General features: G+C 38.6%; 1 protein-coding gene across 1 annotated transcript in view; it reads right to left on the bottom strand.

Annotated features, from left to right (window-relative positions):
• Positions 1–24,861, bottom strand: part of LOC144679966 (protein argonaute-2) — a 74,571-nt gene that overhangs the window by 8,061 nt on the left and 41,649 nt on the right. Inside the window, exons 6-15 of the mRNA XM_078540986.1 lie at positions 24,488–24,622; positions 20,996–21,083; positions 20,294–20,441; positions 18,614–18,733; positions 17,235–17,357; positions 15,247–15,380; positions 14,315–14,499; positions 11,344–11,503; positions 9,368–9,458; positions 5,679–5,873 (exon numbers count right to left, since the gene is read on the bottom strand). Coding sequence (XP_078397112.1) covers positions 5,679–5,873; positions 9,368–9,458; positions 11,344–11,503; positions 14,315–14,499; positions 15,247–15,380; positions 17,235–17,357; positions 18,614–18,733; positions 20,294–20,441; positions 20,996–21,083; positions 24,488–24,622 — 1,379 coding nt within the window. The remainder of the gene's footprint in view (positions 1–5,678; positions 5,874–9,367; positions 9,459–11,343; positions 11,504–14,314; positions 14,500–15,246; positions 15,381–17,234; positions 17,358–18,613; positions 18,734–20,293; positions 20,442–20,995; positions 21,084–24,487; positions 24,623–24,861) is intronic.

The raw sequence follows: 24,861 nt of genomic DNA, 5'->3' as shown, positions 1-24,861 counted from the left end.
GTGTTGCTTATTTTGTTTAGCATTCAAGTAGAAAAGGACTGTTCAGAGCCCTATATTTTACACAGAAAGCAATTCACTTCAGTGGAATACACAAAGAATAACTTCTCCATTAGATTGAGAACTTTTCCACGTAGTTTCTGCTTTATATTTGCTTCTGTCCCATTTTCCTTTATGCTTCTAAGTTTCATCTTGCTCATTTTCCACCATCTGCCTGTGCTGCTAAGCAACAGGTAACACCACACTACACAAGTGGCAAGAGCATGGCCATCTCAATGAGAGTCTAATCATCTTCCTTAACATCCAACAGATGTATCGCCAAGTCCTCACCATCAACATCCAGGTGGGATGGGGGAGTGTGGTTGTCACCATTGACCAGAAACAACTGGAGTAGCCAGCTAAATGCCATTGTTGCTACAGCAAGTCAGAGGCTGGGTATACTGTGTTGAGTGGTTCCCCTAGAAGTCCCTAAGCCTCTCCACCACTTAAAAGGCACGCATCACAGGGTGGTAAGATGGATGAATGCAGCTGTAACTGCAAGGTTAACACCATCCAAGACATAATAGTTTACTTAATCAGCACCTCATTTAAGTCCAAATATGCAGCCCATTCACCACCTGCGTACTATGGCTGCACCATAGTAGCCTGCAACCGCTTCTTCAGCAACATCTCTCAAATCTATGGTGTCCGCCACTTAGCACTCAAATCTAATAAATTTCTAGGTTCAACTAAGGGAAAAGATAAAGTTGGTAAGGAAATGTCATCAGATTTTTTTCTAATTTGGAACAGATCATTTTGTGCTATGTGGGCAATAACTTAACATTATTCTTTGTTATGCGACTGACAATAAACGCTTCTCCAGAAATAGTCAGCGATAGTACAGGCATGACAGGTGCTTGCACACAAAAAATTAGTACAAGGCAAAAATACTGAAGAGGGGAGCCGAACACTCATGCAGTCAAATCAAAAAATGCCTCGAAGTCCTAGAGTTAGAAGAAAATGAAATCCTAAAAACACAGAAAACATCAAGTGAGATGGAGGAGAAATTGTGGTTTATGTTGGAACTAATGACAGTGGTAGCAGAACAGTGACCCTTAAAAGAGTGCGCCAGTAATTAAGTAATTAATTATAACATGGACATTCCATACCCCCTTTCTCCCACCCATTTCCACTAGAGTAGAAACCTCCTAGCGCCAAGTGCCAATTAGCAGAGGAACAGTAAATTAAAGAAGTGAAATACATGAATGGAGAGATTGCGTAGAGGTAAAAGTCCACACTTCTAGGACATTGTGACCTGTTTTAGGGCAGCAGTGTTACGTACATGATAAGACGTAGGAGCAGAAGTAGGCCATTTGGCCCATCGAATCTGCTCCGCCATTCATGGCTGATCTGATAATCCTCAACTCCGCTTTCCTGTCTTTTCCTCATAACCCTCAATTCCCTGGGATAAAATCAAAATACTGCGGATGCTGGACATCTGAAACAAAAACAAAAAATGCTGGAAAAACTTAGCAGGTCTGACAGCATCTGTGGAGAGAAAGATAGAGTTAACGTTTCGAGTCCGTGTGGCTCTGAAGAAGAGTCATACGGACTCGAAACGTTAGCTCTGTCCTTCTCTCCACAGATGCTGTGAGTGGCCCTTGATTCCCTTACTGATTAAAAATCTTTCTCAGCCTTGAATATGCTTAATGACCCAGCCTCTACAGCCCTCTGCGGTAAACAATTCCACAGATTCACTACCCTCTGAGATAAAGTACCTCCTCATCTCTGGCTTAAATGGGCCACCCCTTACTCTGAGATTATGCCCTCTGGTCCTAGACTCTCCCACAAGGGGAAACAACCTCTCACCATCTACCCTGTCAAGCCCCCTAAGAATCTTATATGTTTCAATAAGGTCGTCTCTCATTCTTCTAAACTCCAATGTGTACAGGCCCAACCCACTCAACCTCTCCTCATAAGAAAATCCCTCCATACCCAGGATCAACCTAGTGAACCTTCTCTGGACTGCCTCCAATGCCAGTATATCTTTCCTTAGATAAGGGGGCAAAAACTGTTCACAGTATTCTAGGTGTGGTCTAACTAGTGCCTTGTCTAGTTTTAGCAAGGCTTTCTGATTTTTATAATCCATTATCTTTGAAATAAAGGCCAGCATTCCATTTGCCTTCCCTATTACCTGAATTTGAATGCTAGCTGTTTTGTGATTCATGCACAAGGACCCCAAATCCATCTGTGCTGTGGCTTTCTGCAGTCTCTATTTAAATAACATTCAGCTCCTCTGTTCTTCCTGCCAAAGTGCATAACCTCACATTTTCCCACATTATATTCCATCTGCCAAGTTTTTGCCCACTCACTTAGCCCGTATAGATCCCTCTGTAGACTCTGCATTCTCACCGCTTGCCTCCTCAACTATTTTTGCGTCATCCGCAAACTTGGTGATAGTACATTCACTTCCGTCATCCAAGGCATGTATAGTATAAATAATTATGGCCTCAGCACTGATCCCTGTGGTACTCCACTAGTTACGGGTTGCCATCCTGAAAATGCTCCCCCTTATCCCTGCTCTCTGTCTTCTATTAGTTAGCAAATCCTCTATCCATGCTAATATACTACCCACAATACCATAGGCTCTTATCTTATGTGCTGTACCTTATCAAATGCATTTTGGAAATCCAAACATTTTACATCTACTGGTTCCCCTTTATCTATCTTGCCTGTTACCTCCTCAAAGAATTCTGATAAATTTGTCAGGAATGATTTCTCCTTCAATGAAGTCATGCTGAATCTGCTTGATTATATTATTCATTTCTAAATGCTCTGCTATTACATCCATTATAATAGACTAACATTTTCCCAATGACAGATGTTAAGCTAACTGGCCAATAGTTACCTGTTTTTTTTATCTCCCTCCCTTTTTGAATAAGAGCTTTACATTGGCAGTTTTCCAATCTTCTGGGACTTTTCCAAAATCTAAGGATTCTTGAAAGGTTACAGCCACGTGCATCCTCTATCTCTGTAGCTACTTCCTTAATATCCTAGGACACAACCCATCAGGTCCAGGGGACTTATTGGCCTTTAACCCCATTAGTTTCCCTAGCACTTTTTCTCTAGTGATAGTTATTGTATTTATTTCCTCCCCCCGCCTTTTGCCCCTTGATCATTTAATATTTTTGGAATGCTATTAGTGATTCTACCGTGAAGACTGATGCAAAGTATTTATTCAACTCCTCTGCCATTTCCTGGTTCCCCATTATTTCCCCAGCCTCATTCTCTAAGGGGCCTAAGTTCACTTTAACGTCTCTCTTCCTTTTTATATATTTAAAGAAGCTCTTGCTGTCCGTTCTTATATTACTTGCTAGTTTACCCTCAGTTTATTTTCTCCCTCTTTATTATTTTTTTGGTCATCTTTTGTTGGTTTTTAAAACTTCCCCAATCCTCTGGTTTACCACTAATCTTTACCACATTGTATGTCTTTTCTTTCAATTTGATACTATCCTTAACTTCCCTTGGTTGGTTTATCCCCTTCCTGGAGTCCTTCTTCCTCACTTGGTTATATCTTTGTTGTGAGTCTTGAACTATTTTCTTAAACAACTGCCATTATTCATCAACCATCTTTTCTGCTAAACTCCTTTTCCAGTCCACTCCAGCCAACTCTGCCCTCATTCCATTATAATTACCCGTAAATAAGTTTAGCACAGCTGTTTCCAATCCAGGATTCTCACTCTCAAACGGAATGCTAAATTCTACCATGTTTTGGTCACTGTTTCCCAGGGTGTCTTTTACTGAGATCATTTATTAAACCTGCCTCATTATCAGATTCAAAATAGCCTGATCCCTAGTTTGATCCACAACATATTGTTCTAAGAAGCTGTCCCAAACACGCTCTATGAATTCTTGCTCGTGGCCACCTCTGCCAATTTTCCCAATCTGCATGAAGATTAAAGTCACCCTTGATTAATGTACTGCCTTTTTACATGCCATTATCTCCTGACTTATTCTCTGTTCTACAGTATAACTACTGTCAGGGGGCCTATAGACTACTCCCACCAGTGCCTTCTTCCCCTTGTTTTTCTTACCTCCACCCATATGGATTCTACATCTTCCGATCCAAGGTCATTTCTTGCTATCATACTTACTCCATCTCTTACTAACAAAGCTACCTCACGGCCCTTTCCTTCTTCCTGTCCTTTCGAAAACTCTCATACCCCTAAATATACAATTCCCAGCATTGATCTCCTTGAAGCCTTGTCTCCGTAATGGCTATAAGATCATGCCCATTAACCTCTATTTGTGCAGTTAATTCATTTATTTTGTTCCGAATATTACACGATTTAAGAGCCATTAATTTTGCCTTTACCATTTTTCCCCCTTTGGCCCTATTTGCTGCTGTTTTTTTTTTATGGATGGGCTTCACCTGAAAATGATTGTGACCAACATTCTCACTGGGAGAGAAATGTGCTAGAGTATGTTTAGCCTTAAATGTAGGGGAACAGGAATACAACAGATGTAAAAGCAAAAGGGTCAAGAGCACACGAAACATGAGAACACAACAGATCAGAAGTAGGTGGGAGTAAAGTGAGTAAAATGCAGAGGAAGTCATGCCATTGGAAGGGTTACTATCGATAAAACTAGTGTTGGAGGAGCAAATAATTATGTGAGAGGGAAGGTGAGGTTATATAAAATCATTAACAGGTGTAGCTTAGGCTAGGGCAGAAATGTAAGCTGAACATTCCTGATTACAAAATATTCAGGAGGGATAGAGTAGGAAAAAAGGAAGGATCTGTAACAATGTTGACTCCATGAAAGCAGCAAAACATGAACGCTATGGGGAATGATACAAAGGCAGAGTTAGGGCAGGAAAACCTCTGGCTTTAGTGAAGGGAGAGGAGAGAGAAAGAGATGTAGATAAAAATGGTACCCAGAGGAGGAGGAGATAAAAATACAACAGGAGTGAAGTGACAGATTGACTAATTATTTATACACCAGTTGGAGCAAAACAAATGTAAGTGGTAAAGAAAGGGAACGGTTTCTACAGTATAATTACAGACGGTTTTTATTCTAATAAAAGGGCATACTGAGCTAATTCTAGGAAATTAAGTGGGGCAAATAGGTAATAAGAGTCAAGAAACATCCATGAACAGCAATTAAGTAGGTTCCACATAAAAGCTGAAAGATAAAAGACATAAGCTTATTGACTGAGAAAGGGCCAATTTCAATGAGATAAAGAGGGAACAAGCCCAGGTAAACTGTCAAAAAAAAAAGTGGCAAATGAGATAGCACTCAAGCAATAGGAAACAGATGACCGTAACAATTCTGTGATGACAGACTAGATGCACCCATTACAACCAGTAAAGAACAAGTGGCAGAAAAATTACATAGTCACATCAGGCCACCTAAAGTAGTGCAAGAATAGATTTCTCCATTTTTTGGTTCATAGGCTAGGCCAAGTCCAGATTAAGCATAGTAAAGTCATTTTTTCTTTAAAACTCAGTTTCCCTACTTGAGTGAATTATCAAACCACTTATGTACAACCACTTGCTGCAAAAGGATTGTAAATTTGCAGCTGTTTTATAAACAGGTTATCAGTTCCATTAGGTAAGCACATTTATAGACTTCGCAGCATCTTCATTTAGCTAATAAAACTCACTTCTCCAACCCAACAGATCAACCTAGAATTTATTCACCTGTTGAAACTGTCCTTCTGACACTCCATCTCTATAGAATATAATGCGTGTTGGTTTGAAGCGAGTGGATTTGTAAAATTGGATGAGGAGTTCTCTGACCATGAAAGCAAGATCCTGGATGATCTCCTGTCGATGCTGCTGTACACGGACTGTGGCACAATAACGACTTGGATGAGCATCCATACTGCCCACCACCTAAGGAAAAGGATGTGGGATGCAGGAAAAAATAAACCTAAGGTAAGTTTCAGCAGATAACCAAACCACATTCCTAAGGAATTAGTACATAACTATTAACCTTGAGGGAGCCTCAGAGGTAACATTTAAATCAACAAAATTGCCAATAATGATAATATTCACTTTAACTAAAGGTGATATTTACACTTCCAAGAGCAAAATACAGAAAGATTGCTTTTAAACCAAGTGAGTGTTATCACTTTGGTTTAACAGGTCCTTACAATTGTGACTCCTAATATAACAATACTTTAAAAACATGCTCCACAATTGACAATTCAAGTCGTCACTGTACTAACAAATGACCCAAACGGTCATTTTTACCATGTGACTAACCTGCAATATTCTAGACATCACTATCAAAAATTACTGACAAACTATTACTCAAAATGATCTGGTAGAACTTGGGCATAGAACATTAACATAGGAACATGTGAATTAGGAGCAGGCCTTTCGGCCCCTCTAGCCTGCTCCACCATTCAATAAAATCATGGCTAATCTGATTGTAACCTCAAATCCACATTCCCGCCTACTCCTGATAACCTTTCGCCGCATTGCTTATCAAGAATCTATCTATCTCTGCCTTAAAAATATTCAAAGACTCTCTTGCTCAAAAGGCAGTGTAAGCAGAGTTCCAAAGACTCACTACCCTGAAAAGAAAACATTTCCTCTCATCTGTCCCAATGGGTGACCTCTTACTTTTAAACAGTGGTAGATTCTCACACAAAAATAAACATCCTCTCCACATCAATCCTGTCAAGACCCCTCAGGATCATATATGTTTCAATCAAGTCACCCCTATCACTTCTAAACTCCAGCAGACTCAAGCTGAGCCTGTCCAACCTTTCCTCATAAGACAACTCCCCCAATCCAGATATTAGTTTAGTAAACCTTCGCTGAACTGCTTACAATGCATTTACATCCTTCCTTAAATAAGACGACCAATACTGTACACAGTACTCCAGATGTGGTCTCACCAGTACCTTGTAAAACTTAAGCATAACTTCCCTAATTTTTGTATTCAATTCCCCTCGCAATAATGATAACATTCTATTAGCTTTCCTAATTACCTGCTGTACCTACATACTAGCCTTATGCAATTTATGCACTAGGACACCTAGGTCCCTCTAGGTCTCAGGGCTCTTAAATCTCTCACCATTTAGATAATATGTTCTTTCTTATTTTTCCGACAAAATTGGACAATTTCATACTTTCTCACGTTATACTCTATTTGGCAGGTCTTTGCCCACTCAGTTAACCTATCTATATCCCTTCATAGCCTCGTGTCCTCTTCACATCTTACCTATCTGTGTGTCGTCAGCAGCTTTAGCAACCACACCTTCAGTCCCTTTATCCAAGTCATTTATATAAATTGTAAAAGTTGAGGCCCCAGCACTGATCCTTGTGGCACACCAATCGTTACATCTTGCCAACCAGAAAATGATCCATTTATGCCTACTGTTTCCTGTTAGCTAACCAATCCTCTGTCCATGCCAGTATGTTACCCCCTACACCATGAGTTTTTATTTTTAAAAATAACCATTGATAACCTTATCAAATGCCTCCTGGAAATCTAAATACAGTACATCCACCAGTTCCCCTTTATCCACAGCATGTGTTACTTCTTCAAAGAACTCCAATGGTTTCACAAAACTATGTTGACTATGCCTGATTGCCACAAATTTTTCTTCTAACATTTTCCCGATGACAGATGTTACGCTAACTAGCCTGTAGTTTACTGCTTTCTGTCTCCCTTTTTGGAAAAAATGTTACATTCGCCATCGTCCAAGCTAATGGAACCTTCCCCAAATCTAGGGAATTTTTGAAAATTTAAACCAACGCATCAACTATCTCACAGGCCACTTCTTTTAAGACCGTAGGATGAAGTTCACCAGGACGCGGAGACATGTCAGCCTGTAGCTCCAACAATTTTCTCAATACCACTTCCCTAGTGATTGTAATTTTTCTGAGTTCCTTCCTCCTTTCCATTTCCTGATTTTCAGCTATTTCTGGGATGTTACTTGAATCCTCTATAATGAAGGCTGACGCAAAATACCAGTTCAATTCATCTGCCATCTCCTTATTGTCCATTATTAATTCCCCAGGCTCACTTTCTATAGGACCAACAATCACTTTGTTAACTCTTTTCCTTTCTACCCATCTTTGTGCAATTATGTTTTTTCTTAAGTTTGAAGCTATCTTTATTTTTTTTAGTCAACCAGAGATGGTGGGTCATCCCCTGGGAATTTTTATTTCTCGTTTGAATGCATCTACTCTGTTTTTCTGAAATATTCCCTTAAAGGTCCACCTTTTAACCTATCCCTTAACCTAATTTGCCAGTTCACTTTAGCTAGCTGTGCTTTCATGCCCTCATAATTGCCCTTATTTAAGTTTAAAATACTCATCTTGGACCCACTCTTCTCCGTCAAACTGAATGTAAAATTCAATCATATTATGATCGCTGCTACCTAGGGGCGCCTTCACTATTAGGTCATTAATTAAATCTATGTCACTGCACAATACCAGGTCTAATACAGTATAGGTTTAGTTCACTGATGGATTTTTGGCTTCTAGCAGCAAAGGGAGGGAGGGAGTGGGTCCCAACTGGGCTGCACAAATTTCTCAGCGATCTCAGCAAACTGAATTTGGCATTTTGCAATTGATTCTTGATCTTTATCTCCAGTAAAGGTCATTTGTGCTCTTCTAGCTTCTCAATCTATTTAGAAAAATTACATTTTCAAACCATCAACAGAACTCTGTTGTTACAGAATTTTATTTTCTTTAAAAAAAAGTCACGGGGATTCAAGCTAGGACAGGAAAAATCTTCGTTTGACATTTTCAGAAGTTTGAAAAGAAGTTTTTATTTAAAAATTTAGTTGAAAATATAATCAACTTGTTTGCATTCAAGTAGATTTCAAAAGTGCAAATAAAGTACTGGTGCATAAAGAAACAAATTTAATTTTTCAGCAAGGTAAATAGAGTTTTTATATCATGAATATAAACAATTGCTAGATCAGGCAAAATCAGTATAATTTATCTTCTTTGAAGTGAAGCAGGAACTAAAACTATACTTCAACAGGTGTTGCTATGGGCAAATGCAAGATCAAACAAGATCAAATATTTAGCTTATTGAGAAGAATATTGTGGCAATCTGATAAAGCTGAAGCTAAGGGATGGAGATGTTGAAGGCAAGGAGGAAGGTAGGAAGGTGAAGTGGCTTTGGAATAGATTCAGAAAAGAGCACAGTAGCAACTGAATATTAGTCTTATATTGAAAAACAATTTGAAGTGGACAAAAAATTGACTAATTTATAAATCCATCTAGAAAGTCTCACTTCAGATGGACACCAGGACCAGCACATTCACATACTGAACATATCATTTCCATTTTTTTATCAGGAAATTGTGTAAATATTCACAATCAATAAATAGAATACAATTAAAAATACAGGGACTCACTGCAGCAATGGAAGGTTTTTTCCCATCTCCAGCTGGTGGATGTGTTACATCTGCACCCAAGAATATTACTGGCTGCTGAAAAACTGCAGGCCTGGGAAAATAATTAAAAATGTTGGGACCATTGTAAACAGCTCCATTTTATGACCACAATAAGTTACATCAGTATTAAATGGATATATTGACATCATGGAAATACATTTCAATAGGTTTCCTCATTAAGTCAAAGTCAACTTGATGTGAAAATTGTACGTTAAACACAAGGACTCCCATTTCCTGAAACACATTCAATATCTTGGTGACTTAGAAGGCCAACTCAACAGTTTGTGAATGCATCATAAAATTTTGTGTTTTCGTATACTGGTGGCAACACAAAAAACTGAATATATTCTTCCATAGACAGACATTAATGTTAAGTTAACTCAACACAATAAAGACTTGATTGTGGCTGGGTTAATAATTGCAGGAAAAGTTCATTTAGTTTTGGCTACTTTTTTTCTTCTTAAAATGTGTTTTCTACATACTGATCTTCCTGGTCTAAATTGTTCAGTACAGCAGCAGGTGCCATCCTTGACTTCACTGAGGCACTGTTGCCTGATTCAGGTCATGAGTTTATGCCCTAATCGAGTCTTGAGCACGTCTACCAGGATGACACTTAAGTGCAGTACTGAGCAAATACTACATTGTCGGAGGGACTGTCATCTAGGTTTTTAAAATTCTTTTTCACAGGTCGTGGGCATCGCTGGCTAGGCCAGCATTTTTACTGCCATCCCTAATTGTCCTTGAGAAGGTGCTGGTGAGCCGCCTTCTTGAACTGCTATTAGGGAGTTCCAAGTCAGGGTCGTGTGTGGTTTGGAGGGGACCTCGTAGGTGGTGGTGCTCCCATGAATCTGCTGCCCTTGTCCTTCTAGTTGGTAGAGGTCGTGGGTTTGGAAGGTGCTGTTAAATTGCTGAGTCTTGGTGAGTTGCTGCAGTGCATCTTGTGGATGGTACACACTGCTGCCACTATGTGTCAGTGGTGGATGTTGAAGGTGGCGGATGGGGTGCCAATCAAGCTGCTTTGTCCTGGATGATGTCGAGCTTCTTGAGTGTTGTTGGAGCTGCACTCATCCAGATGAAGCATCAAACCACAGGGTCCTCCCTCTCAGCTTGATGCAAAAGATCCTACAGCACTATTTCATAGATGATTAAGGGAGTTCCCCTTGGTGTTCTGGCCAATATTTATTGTTCAACTAAAGAAAGATAACTAGTCACGTATTGCATCAGTAATTAGCTATAGTGTTTTCATGCATTACAACCATAACTACACAATGTATTTAATAAGAATATTTGGCCCCTTGAGCCTGCTCTGCCATTCATTAGCTATAAAGCACTTTGGGACATCTGGGGTCATGAAGGGTGCTATATAAATGCAAGTTCTTTCAGTTAGACACATTGGGAAAATCAATAATTCTGTTCACTAAATCTGGATAAGCCTTTGCATATCTAGAAGTCATTCACTATCAGAATACAATTTAGGCTGGTGTCAGGAACATCAGTTATTCAACACAATATCAAACAAAGTAAAACAGGAACCAGTAAGCTGAAACCACAAATGTCTTGACTGAAAACATTAAAAGCTAAAACTTCAAAAACTTATTTTTTTCATTTTATACAAAAACTGTAAATTACAAAAATAGTGTAAGATATAAGTGGGAGAAAAGACAAAACTGGAATGTTTCCAGTGTGCCAAACAAAGCAAGTGTTTACAATGAGGAAATGTGACCCAAGTGCAAGGGGTCAGCTGACAAAAAGGCACAAACTCCACATGGGATTTTCTCCATAATTATGGTCTCAAAAGATAATGTAATCCACCAATGAACGAAGACAAATGTCAGTTTTGAAATCATCCTACCTTCCAATCCTCCAAATAGTTAAGTTTATGGAAATAGACCTTACTCAAATCAAGCCACTTAGCAGGTACAAAAAGTTCAACTGACCTTCCCTGTGGCACCAAGATGTTATTGACACCTCCTAGCTTTACATTGATCTTCAGGCAGAGGTTGGAAAGTGTTTGTGGAGAGGTTTTCAGCACATTTTTCACCTGCACACACTGCGTGGCCATGCCAAGTAATGTGTCGCCCACACGCTTAACCTCCGCTGTCAATGGAAAACACTGCTTATTAATATAGTGTTAAGATCCAGTTAGGGACCAGTAACTTTTTGTTTAAAGTAGACAAAGTTTGAAATTTCAGTTACCCACTAAGAGAATAAAGCCACAAGATTCCACAGTTTTAAACAAACAAAATAAACTTTACTATACAAAGCCAGAAGAGAAAAACAATTTATAACATTTATCTTATAAGCTAACATTCAGAATTAACATGAGGCAAATACAAATTAACAGGTAAACTGTAGTCAAACACACCACGTTGCACATTAAATGGCAGTTGCGACCAAAGCTGGTCCCACAGATTTCTCAGCAACTCACCCAGATGTCAGTGACCACTGGGAGTCACAGTTTCTCGTTAAAATTCTGTCTCCCTCATGAGGCATTTCAACTCTTCATTTTCAAAGATTTAGCCTCCAAATTCCCTCAAAAGCCACTCTGACTCGGACTGCCTCACCAAATGCTCACCTCCTGATGGTTCAATTTTCTGAGATTGCGGTTCACAGGATTCACAAAGCTGCACTCCTGCCCCCAATTACTGACATACTTCCAACTCTTTCACAGACTGCTAGCTTCATTAAGCTGGCACTGCTCCTGGTTTCTCTGAACTCCAGATCCCGGCTGCACCAAGCTATAAATGGCTCCCAGGGTTTCTCTGAGCCATATCTGCTTCCAGCATGGATCCATCGACCTTCTGTCACCGCACCAGCTCACCAAGACTTCTCTTGAGCCTTGACAACCTGGAGCTTGCTAACAGCTCTTAGGGCTTCTCAGAGGTTTGAACCATAAAAGGTCTAAACTACAACCTTCAGCTGCACCAAATGACTTCTAATGCTTCTGAGCCTTAACTGCCTGGGGCCTGCTAACAGCAGCACCTTTTCAGTATCCAGTCTCTTCCCCTGCTGCAGAACACTCGTTCTCTCGTCAAAGGCATAGATAAAAACCAGAGACTTTCATCGATCTCCATGACGCCGCAGCCTTTCAGGGCTCACTGAATGCTTTTCAACTAATGTATTTCTAACTCCCAAAACAAAACATCTCACTGGACTGCACTTCTTTGCAAGCAGTATAGACATCATGTCTCCAACTAAGTAAGTCTAAATGCTATTTTATGGCTCTTGTCTTTCTAGCTGTTAACCCAATAAATCAACATGGTCCCCAAACTTTGTAATAAGACTATAAGCTGCTTTAGTTGCATTTACCCCATTTGCTACAGTCAACTTTAATCTTCCCAGAACTAAACATCACTTCTAAAATATTAACATGAACCATGTACTAGATATTCATTACACTATGAATTCAATTATAGTTCATTCTCTTCAATATTTCAATGTGTGATTAAATTTATGTAGACAGTGAGGTATAGGTGTAGGCCATTCAACTACTTGAGCCAGTTCCACTATTCAATTTTATCATGCTGATCTGTACCAAAAACTCATTTACCTGCATTTCATTCACATTTCTTGATATCCTTACCTAAAAAAATAAACTCAACGTCTTGAAAATTTCATTGGACCCAGCATCTACAACCCTTTAAGACAGAATTGCAGATTTCTACTATCCTTTATGAAAAAGTGCTTCCTGACTTAACTCCTGAATGGCACAGATTTTAAGATTGTGCTAGCTTGTTCTGAATTTTTCCACCAGGAAATAGCTTCTCCATCTATCCTACCAAATTTAAACGCCTCAATTAGACCCTTTGACATCTGAAATCAATGGGAATATAAGTTAATGTAACCGGTCCTCATAATTTAACCCTTTAAGCCCCTGCCACAGCTTGATGAAACTGCATGCTTTTCCATTTCCCATGCTACCAACTAAGGTCAATATATCCTTGAGGTGCCTTGTCAAAAATTAACAATGCTCCAGATGAAATCTGACCAAGGCTCTTTACAACTGAAGCATAATTTCTGCCCCTTTGTATTGAAATATTCCATTAGCCTTTTTGATAACATTTTACACCAGTGCATTAGTTTCTAGTGATTTGAATATATGGAACCAAGATATCTTTGCTCATCTACAACTAAGAAAAAAATTCAATTAATCTTTTTAGGATTCAAATTAGATGACATCACACTTTCCTGCAGCAGTTTTACCCACTCACATTCTGCCATACATTCCTTTGTAACTTCCAACTGCCAACTACACAACTTATCGACTCCTAAACTACTGTCATTTACCAATCTGAATATACAATTCTCTATTCCTTCAGCCAAGTCATTGATAATATATGATGAAATGCTGGGACTCCAGTACAGATGCCTGGGCACATCCTTTATCCTGAAGTGGTATCCTGCTTTCTAATCAATTACAAATCCATGCCTAAGGTCTAGAAAAGCACTCACTGCCCTGAGGGTCTCTAAGCAAGATAGTAAGCCAAGGTTCAGTGGGCAGCATTCTCATCCTCTGAGTCAGAAGGCTGTGGGTTCAGGTCCACTCCACAAACTGGAGTATAAAGTGCAAAGGGAGTGCTGCACTACCAGAGGTGCTGTCTTTCAAATGAGGCTTTTAACCGAGGCCCCATTTGATCTCTCAGGTGATCAGGGTACTTCTTCAATAGAAGAGCAAGGGACCTATCCCCGGTGTCCTGGCACTTGTGATGGAGGGTAAATAATCTAACATGCGTCTGGAAATTCTGTCACATCTACTTTGCAATCAGAGAACTTATTTTTAAAATGCACATAGTGCACTACTGCTGCTAATATCCTGATAGTTATATTAAGAAATATTTTCAGTGGATTTAAATAGCAAAATTTTAACTGTTTAGAAATCTCAAACCCCGAAATCCTAAATGTACTGACCATAAACTGGGGTTTTTCCAGGAAGCACAACCACCACTAGCTGAAGCCCTGCATAGGTATTCTTCAGGTGCCTGAACATTGGTTCCACACTGTCCGCACCTTGCGCGTATTTACAAAAACAAGGTTGGCCTTGTATCGGCATGCCCGCATCCCTGGATATTTTCCTTAACTGGTCTGTGAATGCTCTGAAAAGAAGCAACATAGTTGGCTGGTAAAAGCTTTTTGCAACAATTTTTGAAAAGCTAGTAGTAAATCATCTGGCGGGGAGGGGTAGAAGAGAAAGTGTTTGCAATTATCACCATTTTTTTTTTGTACTTTTGAATTTATTTAGACTGTGCAAAGGTTTGATTTTTATGAACATTACAGTGTGGAGAGGGTGGGGAGGGAAGAGGGAATGAGAGGCAGTGCTCGAAGAAAAACAAAATCTGCATCTTAACAAATTTTCTCCTCTGTAAGGCACCGATTCCTTGCTATGGGATCCTTTAGTATCCCAGGCTAGTGTTGGATGCGTCTTTACCTCATATCCATGCACGCATCTACAAGTCATTAGTATTGGATTAGGGGCAAAATTCCTGGCTGAATTTTCCCACCTAACCTGTGCTGAGGTTAACTGTAGTTCCCCTTACAGCATGTCAGCTGAGGTTAGCTAACTCCACGCAGATCAGGAATCAAACCTGGGCCTTTCTTGGCTGTGGGGCTTTAGCTAATCACTAGATAAAGTACTCCTCTCAAATTGAAAAAAAAGATTCACAACATTTTAATATTTAGTGGAAGTTTCTTCAACTCAGAGCCACACCGTTTTGGGTCTCTGCAAGTACTAATGTTCTGTAATCTCGGGAAAAAATGTTTGCAACTCTAAGTGCTTGCATTGCAGACTTATCAAATTTCTTGTGTGCAAGTTATGGATACAGCAGATATAATATATTGCTTACTTGAGTGTATCTTCTCTGCACTGCCTCTGTGGAGCAAAGCATGCAATTGCCCAAACTTTAACTTCAATGCCTGTATGAAACTGTTTACCCCGCATATCCCACACACCCTGAATAGGAGTAGCAATGGTCTTGTTCTGCAACAAAAAATAATAAGTAGCATGAGAGCAGGAATATTTCAATGTCATGAACTGCAACAGTTATCCATGAACTAGAATGGTGTGTTTTAATTTCAAAGTACTGATGAATGTCATTTATTTTCTTAAATTTTAAACTAAAAATGTTCAAATACAGGTAGTTAATTTCAATTTTAAAAATCTCATCTGTACAAGAGTATTATACATCTTTAAAATAAAACTTGACTTTATTACATAATGCACACAGCATATTCTCAATAACTGATTACCACAATCTTATAATTGTCACAGCTGCTAATTTTTCAATGAATTACTTCAAATGTAATCTTCACTCGAGTAATTCAGGTACTTTGTAAGCCCCTTCACTTCCAGTTTATGAACTCATTTAACTGCAGCCTATGTATAAATTATTCTCTGGCAAAGCCCTGACTAAACTGATCAGGATTATTCCATTCTACAGACACACCACATCAGGAGATTAAGAAAATAAATTCTCTACATAGCTGTGATCAGTTTCATTAGAAGGTAGTAATTAGCAATACATTTAACATTCTGTAATATAAAAGCAAAATACTGCAAACATAAATCTGAAATAAAGCCAGAAATATTCAGGTCAGGCAACATCTGTGGAGAGAGAATCAAAGTTAACGTTAACTTTGTTTCACTCCATAGGTGCTGCCTGACCTGCTGGATATATCCAGCATTTTGTTTTTATTTAATATGTTGTATAACTGTCATGAAGCTAATAATGTATATAATATTATTATTGGAAAATATTTTTCTTTTAAAATAGAGGTTTAGTCTGTGGGTGTGTCTTAATTGGATTAAAACCAGCTAGTCCGGGTGCTTTGATGTGTACTAATTTTGAGACATAAGAGAGGTAGAGTGCATTTCCATTTTGTTGAATAGAGCATTCAAGAAGGCGAGTGAAATCCGGCACCTAGCTGGCAGAGACCAAGCAATATGTTTATGTTACTAATAAAATTGGTACTATGAAAGGGGTTTTATTGTCAGAAGACGTGAGAGGCTAGTGATACAATGAGAATTTACATTCAATGAGCTGTGCTAGGTATAACTTCAGCAGTTTTCATGTGCGCAGAGCAGAGGCAATGTAAGGTCAAAGCAGCTGTAAGCCTCCAACTGTCTCCACAAGAACCAAAGTGAAAGGAACCTCATTTTGAATTCGTACGGTGAAAATGCTTTGCCTGATGTCTGGTTAAGTCAATGGGTTGCTGTTGTCTTAATAGAGATTAGTTTGAGAATTTGTTAAAAGTTATGATAGTAGTAATTTGTAACCATGTATGTGCGTTTAATGTGTTGGAACTTAATAAAATATTTCATTTAGTCTAATATAAAACCTCTCGAGAACTGGCGGTCTGATTCCTGCATTTAGAGCTGCATCTCAAACATACCACTTAAAAATATAGGTTATGACAGTTGTTTAAAGTTTCCCGCTAGGGTTTTTTTTTTAAAAAGAACTCAGCTTTACCGAAAGGCTTGTCACATAACAGTAACTTTTCATACAACATCCAGATATATAGCATTTTATTTTAACAAAGCAACCCAAGTGCTTCACAAACATTTAAGAGAAGAGATAAGAAAAAATGGAGGAAAGGGACACCAGAAAAAAAGGACTTAGCACGGTAACTGAAGGTGCAGTCAGTTTTACAACAAAAACTGGTACCTTCATGTAATATACTTCAGCGCTACACTGACCGAATCAAGGTTGGGTCGATGTACAAGATTTTCTTGAATTCAGTAAATTTAAGGAGGTTTCCAAGTTTTATATATAACAAAGCCGCCAAATGATGATAAATGGTTCGTCTGCTCATTTTGCAAAACAAAAGTCCTTACCCGACCACCATACAACAAGGAAGGTGCCTGAAGAACACGGCCCGGTACGTCTGTCATGTCGTCTCTCACCCCTATTCCAAATTCCCGAACATATGGGTCAGCATTAAAACTAGCACTTTTCATCTGAAAGGAAAAAGGTTCATTTGAACTGACTGAAGCACATGTCTGCACACCAGAAAATAACTTAGTTCACACTATTACAACATATATAGATACAGTATAGCACCTTTAGAACAAGTATTTAGATCAGAAAAATGTATACTGTCACGCATCTATTAGACCACCAAGAAATCTTGACAGGTGAGAAGCCATAGAGAAAATGTGAAATGATTTCACCAGAACCTATTTATCTGATTATTCACCATTCTGTTGGTTAAGACTGCAACTTCCACTACAGTGTTCTGAAGTCAAAAAGAAAACTAAAATGTCAAAACAATGGAACTGAATGTTCCAAAAACAACTTTTAATTATCTGGAGTATACTGCATAGCTGCGCATCAGGAAGATATAAAAACACAGCAAGCAGACTGTAGGCGGCATTGCAAGTAGCATAGATGCAAGTGCAAAATTACAAAGAGAGTGATAGGCTAACTGAATGGGCAAGGTTGTGGCAAATGAATTTCAACGTAGGCAACTGACATATCATCTACCTTGGCCCTAAAAAGGATACAACAGGGCACTTTCAAAATGGTGAAAAGCTAGAAACAGTGGAGGCCAAAAGAGACCTGGGGGTCCAGGTACAAAGATCATTAAAGTGTCATGAATGGGTACACAAAATAATCAAAAAGGCTAAAGGCTGGCCTTTATGCCTACAGGAACAGAATACAAGAGGATAGAAATTATGCTTCAAAAATACAAAACCAGGTTTGACTACGCCTCAAGTACTCTGAGCAGCTCTGGGCACTATGTCTTAGGAAGAATGTGCAGGGCCTTGGAGTGTGTGCAGGTAGCATATCCCAAGGGGTATGCTACAAGGAGAAATTAAACAAACTAGGATTGTATTTCTTGGAATTCAAAAGGCTTAGGGGCAATTTGACCAACGTATTCAAGGTATTGAGGGGAACAGATATTGGGAAAAATTATTTGCTAGTTGGGCACTCTAGGATTAGGGTGCATAGTCTGAAAATTAGAGCCAGATCTTTCAGAAGTGAAATTACGAAAACCTTCATCACACAAACAGTGGCAAAAATTTGGAACTCTCTTCGGCAAACAGCAATTGATGCTAGATTAATTGTTAATTTTAAATCTGAGAGCGATAGATTTTTGCTAAACAAAGGTACAAAGGATTTTGGGCAAAGGCAGGTAAATGGAGTCAGGACAATGAATGGCAGAAGAGGCCTAAGGGGCTAAATGGGTTATTGCTGTTCCTAATTTACTCACCAGTTTGCTAATCTCATCTTGTCTGTCTGGTGCAGACCTGGCAGTGGCTCTAATCATAGTTGAGGTTTGATTGTCTGTCAGCTTTTTTATACATCTCTGCCCAGCTACAATGTTACATACCTGGAATGAGACCAATTAAAATCAAGACATTACCAAATTAATTTGATAATACAAGATTCTGCTGCAACATTAATAAGCATGCTTACTTTGAAAAACATAACTGTTGAATGATATAAAGTTTTTTTAAAAAACTATAACTTCTAATATTAACTATTTTCCATTGCTATATTGTCATTTATACTTTCAACATCAGAGGTTTGCACTTCTTCATTGTCCATGGACTCCTTACCTTAACTAAGGAGTAAATATTCTGTATACCACATTCAAAATCATGATTCGTTAGGTAATAAATCACAAACAGAAATGCATTCCTACCCCTTGTTTTCAAGAACATTTATGTCCAAATATTGCATCAAAAACCAACTTGAGACGACTCAAGTTTACCCCAACCATTAACTTTTATGTTAAAGACTTGCCTTCCTTAATTCCTCGACAGACAGACAACCTTTAACTCTCCTAGCTGTCAGCCAGAAAACAAAATGGCTGCTTTCATAAATGGTCAAATATTTTAGAATCACATTTCCACTAGCTACAAATAAACAATGGAAAAATAGCCTTTTTTTTTTTACACGAAGGGTTACAAGGCTGTGAAATGCACCACTTGCGTTACTGATTATAGCAGGGACCATGTAAATATTTACAAGTGGGTTTGAGGAACAAAGGGATTTGCTAAGAACCTGGGCATATGTGATTAGGGCTACTACTCATGTGGAGGATAAAGAACACTAACTAGTTTGGCCCAACATCCCGCATCTATTTCTATGTAATGCTACACAAAATAAAGCTGATCATCAATTTCCATTGGATAAAAGTACAACACGGTGCAACAAGAGTAGAGAAAGTAGTAGGGAAAATAATGAAACAATTCAATTGAAATTCCTGTTAACAGCAACTATTCTCTCCTGTATCACAAAGTGAATAACTTTTTGTGAAAACTGCATGAAATTTTAGAGGAGTGTATACTGGCATCCCATTACTAGAAATGATCATTATCTTGATCACCACAGAACACTGGAATTCAATGTGAGCATTCAAGATGCCTGAGGACAGAAAAGGCAAACTCAACATGGCAAATTGATGTCACTGCACCTCTAACTACACCCAGGGTCTATAATGTTGAATTTAAAGAAAGTTGGAGTATTTGTTTATCCAGAGCTGAGAAAAATGGAGGCTCAAGTCTCTTGCAATTTAGTCCCCAACGTAAACAGTGCTAAATAAGGAGGAATTTTCAAACTGGAAAGGAGCCTGGGACAACCGAGTGTGATGAGGGAAAATCAGATGAGAGTGTCATGCCTGCAAGGTCTCTGACAGCTCTATGCAGTCAGTAACAGGCAGTACTGGCAGTAGGCTGCACTCACAATGTTGGCTAAAGATGTCGAACCAGGTGGACAAAGATAAAAATCATCAAAATAGGAAGGACACAGGGAGAAAAAGGGAGTGAAAAGCTGTGTGCAGAACTGTAGATCTTAAGCCAACAAACTTGGTGCAAAAGGATTACAATACATTTTATTTTGAATCTTTATTAAAAGCTAAGCATAGTAAATTACTAAACTGACTTGCCTCAAGAGGAAGATACGTATGTTTTTGTTCCTGTCCAACTTGTAGACATGGTAAATGAGGATAGCGAAGATTTAGTTTGTGCTTGTCCTTGAAATATTGTGCTACTGTGCATTCAACAGTCTGCCCATTCTCTTGCTGAAGTGGGAATCTATGTAAATCCAACAGGATAAAACAAAATCAGAGATTTTACTCAAACAATACACAATGAACCTATAAATCTAGTTTTAATTTTTAAATTTTATTTTTTTTAAAATACCAATCGAGGGGAACAGGGAAAAATATTCTAATAATGAACAATGCTTTTAGTAAAAGTCATATTTTAATTAAAAATGGTTCTAGGAATTAATACAGCCAAGATTTATTTCTCTTAAATGTCAAAATCTAATGCACGATAGAGAGAGAAACTTATAATATGTCCAGTGATTAGTTAAGACATTCAATTTTACTTTTACATTGGATGGGGAATTTGAGCTCAAGATTTCCTTACTGAAGTATAACTGTATAGCTCTACAATTTCTCAGATCTTTATAAGTACATGCATAAAAACTGCCTAACTGAACAGTCCAAAGTTTTAATCAGCAAATGCTGATTATTTCATTTAAACTAAATTTCCACAATTTTGCCACATCCAATACAATCCCTAAAATTATTTTTTTTAAAAAAATTATTCTGAACTTGTTCTTCCATGCATAAATGCTTTACGTTTGATGACTTGCTGGTCTTCTGGTAACATTGCACACTCTATATTTTCTCTTCATTTGTCCACAGTGAGTTATCTCCACCTTGAGTCCTGCAGAGAATTAAATCCAGTCTTTACAACAGGCCATGTATTAACATTTCCACTTCATTACATACAAGGGCAGCGTAGAATCATAGAAAATAACAGCACCATCACCATTTAGCCCATCATGGCTGCTCTTTCCCACAGCCCTAAAAATTCTTTCCCTTTATATATTTATCAAAATCCTTTTAAAGTTAGGGTTGAATCTGCTTTCAGGAAGTGCAATGCAGGTCACTTGCTGTATTAAAAAAACAATTTCCGCATGTGACTTCTGGTAATTTTGTAAATCACCATAAACCTGTGCCCTCTGATTACCAAACATCTGCCACTGGAACCAATTTCTCCTAATTGCTTCATTGAAACTGTTGATGACTTTGAACAACTCTATCAAACTTCCCCTTAACCTTAAAGTGAACAATTCTAGCTTCTCCAATCTCTCCACATCACTGAAGCCCCTCAACACTGGTACTATTTTAGTGAGTCTCTTCTGCACTGCCTTTAATGTAACTTCCTAAAATGTGCTGCACAAAATTGAACACAACACTTTAATTGAGGCTTAAACAGTGTTTTGTAAGGTTTAGCATAACTTCCTTGATTTTGCACTCATCCGTTTATTAATGTCAAAGTTCCATTTGGTTTTTTTAAGCAACCTTCTCAATTTGTCCTGGCATCGTCAAAGATTTAGGTTAATGCAACCCCAGATCTCTCTGTTTCTGCACTCTCTCTAAAATTATATACTTTAGTTTATATTGTTTCTCCTCGTTCTTCTTACCAAAATGAAACACTGCCAACTCTGAGTGGGTGCACAGGATTCAGTAATGTGCTGCTCAGGGAACAAATGGGCTATGTAAAAGCAGCTTCCCTTTTAAGGTGCTTGTCAAGGTGTGCATTAATCTTAAAAGGGGCTGCGAAGTGCAACAAGCCAACCGAGAACACCGCAGCACAGAAGTTTGAGGGCACATTGTTCCCAACTTCAGTGTATTGAATTTCATCTTTTTTTTAATTCGTTCATGGAATGTGAACATCGCGTTGTTATCCAACCCTAATTGTCCTTTAAAAGGTTTTGGTGAGCTGCCGTCTTGAATTTCCAGGTGGTGATGTTCCCGTGCATCTACTGCCCTTGTCCTTCTAGATGGTAGAGGTCACAAATTCAAAAGGTGCTGTCGAGGGTGGGTTGATGAGTTGCTGCAATGCATCTTGTAGATACTACATACTGCTGCACCTGTGTGTCAGTGGTGGGTGGGGTGCTGATCAAGCCGACTTTTTTCCTAGGATGGCACTGAGTTCCTTGGGCTCTTCGAGTGTTGCTGGAGCTGAACTCATCCACACAAGTGGAGAATATTCCATTGCACTCCTGACATGTGCCTTCTAGGTGATGGACAGGCTTTGAGGGGTCAGGAAGTGAGCAGCAGATTTCCTAGCCTCTGACCTGCTCTTCACAATCATAGAATGATGATAAAAAAAGGAGACCATTTAGCCTGTCATTTCCATGCCAACTCTCCACAAGAGCAGCTCAGCTCGTCACACTTTTCCCCGCCACAAATGAATCTGCCTTCATCACGCTCCCAAGCAGGGACTCGAGTTAGGGAAAATGATAGAAGAGAAAAGGAAGAAAGTCAAAAAAGAATTTTGCATTGAAGCAAATGCTGTAGCGAGCTTTGGCAAAGTGGTCAGTTGGTCTAGACAGCCAATATTAACTACAACGTGCCAACAAATTCTGGCTTCAGATCCCAGACAGAGAAATTTCTTATTGCTTCAGCCAGATAATTTACGTTTCTCAGTTGAAAAGGACCAAAAAATAAAGACACACTTAAACAGCAGCAAAAACCAACTGAATAAAAATTCAGATAGCAGGTCTACTGCTGCTGTTGCTTAACTAGTAAGATCATTCTTCAGGTCATATTACCTACCCTCAGTTCACTAATACAGTGCAGAACACTGTTTTGAATTGTGCATATTCTACTACCCTGACACACAGGTGAATGTGTAACTGCATGTTATTTTCAAATTAACTTTTGTCCCCTTCAGGTCTTCTGATCAGTTCAGTGAACAATGGATTTTTCTACATGCCTCCTATTCATAATCACCCCATAAGGTTTTTCATGCCTTTCCTGAGTGGGCATTTAAATTATACAGAATTACTGTTTTTACCTTCCTCTCATTTATTTGTTGGCATTATTTTCTACAGCTCTGCTTACATAAGAACATAAGAAATAGGAGCAGGACTAGGCCATTTGGGCCCTCGAGCCTGCTCATGGCTGATCTGATTGTGGCCATAACTCCACTTTCATGCCTACCCCCAAATCCCTTGACTCTATTATAGATCAAAAAAAAAAAATCGGTCTTATCTGGTTACTCCTTAGAGCAAAGAAAATAAAGAGATTTGATAGAGATGTTCAAAAATGGACCATTTTAATAGAGTAAATAAATAGTGACAGGAGGTTCAGTAGATAAGCAGAAAATACTGACCTATGACTAGGAAAAAGTACTAGAGGTGACATGAGGAAACCACAGCGAGATACTATGATCTGCAATGCACTGTGAAAGTGCGGTGGAAGACAACTCAATAGTAACTTTCAAAAGAGAATTGGATAAATACTTAAAGGGAATAAATTTGCAGGGCTATGAGGAAACAGCAGGAGAGATGGACGAGTTAGATAACTTTACTCAAAAATCCAGCACAGGCATGATGGGCTGAATAGCCTCCTTCTATGCTGTATCATTCTATGACTCTATTTCAGAAAGTAATCTTAAACAAAATCTGATAATTTCAAAACAATAGCTTCTAAACTCAGACGAATCCATTATCCTGTACAATTTGTTCCTAGTCACATATCAATCTGTAACATGGAAGTATTCAATTTCCAGTAGCAGAAATGCAATGCAATTTTTTTATTTATATATATATATATATATATATATATATATATATATTTGATCTTGGAATTTTGGTGATGCTGGCAAGTTGGCATTTATTGTCTACTCCCACTTGCCCTGACAGCTAGGTGGTTTAACACAGTCATGTGTAGGCCAGGCTAGCTAAACGTGGAAAGTTTGTTTCCCTGAAGACTATTAGTGAGCTGGGTGGGTTGATGTGACAAACTGACAAGCTTTCATCATCATTTTTTCTAGTGTCAGTTCACAAATTACTAAATTTATTGAATTCCATTGCACAACTTCCAACTCTATTTGAACACTTAGCTGCTGGGTTGCAGGTCCAGAACCATTAGGTTATCACATCCCTAAACTGACTTTAGATACCATGAGTTCTCAGCTAATACTGTGCAAAATTATTTTAAAATTGAAATATGTTCAGTTGACTATAAAAAAGAAACATTGACAGTATGTTAAATGTTAACATATTTAAGACTGTAAAAATCACAACTGCAATTGTATTCAGTTTCTACACCCACCTTTGATCTCCTTGGTGAACTTCACTCTCTGGGAGTCAGTTAATGGTTTTTGCTGCTCTTCAATGTTTTTAAAATCCAAAACTTCACACATGAATTCAATCACTGGCTGGGCTTTATAAAATGCTGTGGCAGATACTGAAAACAGAAACAAATTTGTAACACTCATTCTCTCCCCTTTTTTGAAGCAAATATTTGTGCTCAAAATAATGGCCATTAGTGGCAGAGAATTAAATAGTTTCCACTTTTGTGACACCCAGAATCAGGATCTCAACTGCAGGTCACCTGTTGTAGTCACATGCAGGATAAAATTTAATCTTTCTGCCTCAAAATATGCTTCAATCCTAACCTCTGAAAAACAAACCTGAAAAGGTGTT

This window comes from Cetorhinus maximus, chromosome 4 (assembly GCF_964194155.1).
Source record: "Cetorhinus maximus chromosome 4, sCetMax3.hap1.1, whole genome shotgun sequence".
NCBI classification, from domain to species: Eukaryota; Metazoa; Chordata; class Chondrichthyes; order Lamniformes; family Cetorhinidae; genus Cetorhinus; species Cetorhinus maximus.
The sequence above is the reverse complement of the archived record's forward strand: the minus strand, read 5'-3'. Positions and strand labels throughout refer to the sequence as shown.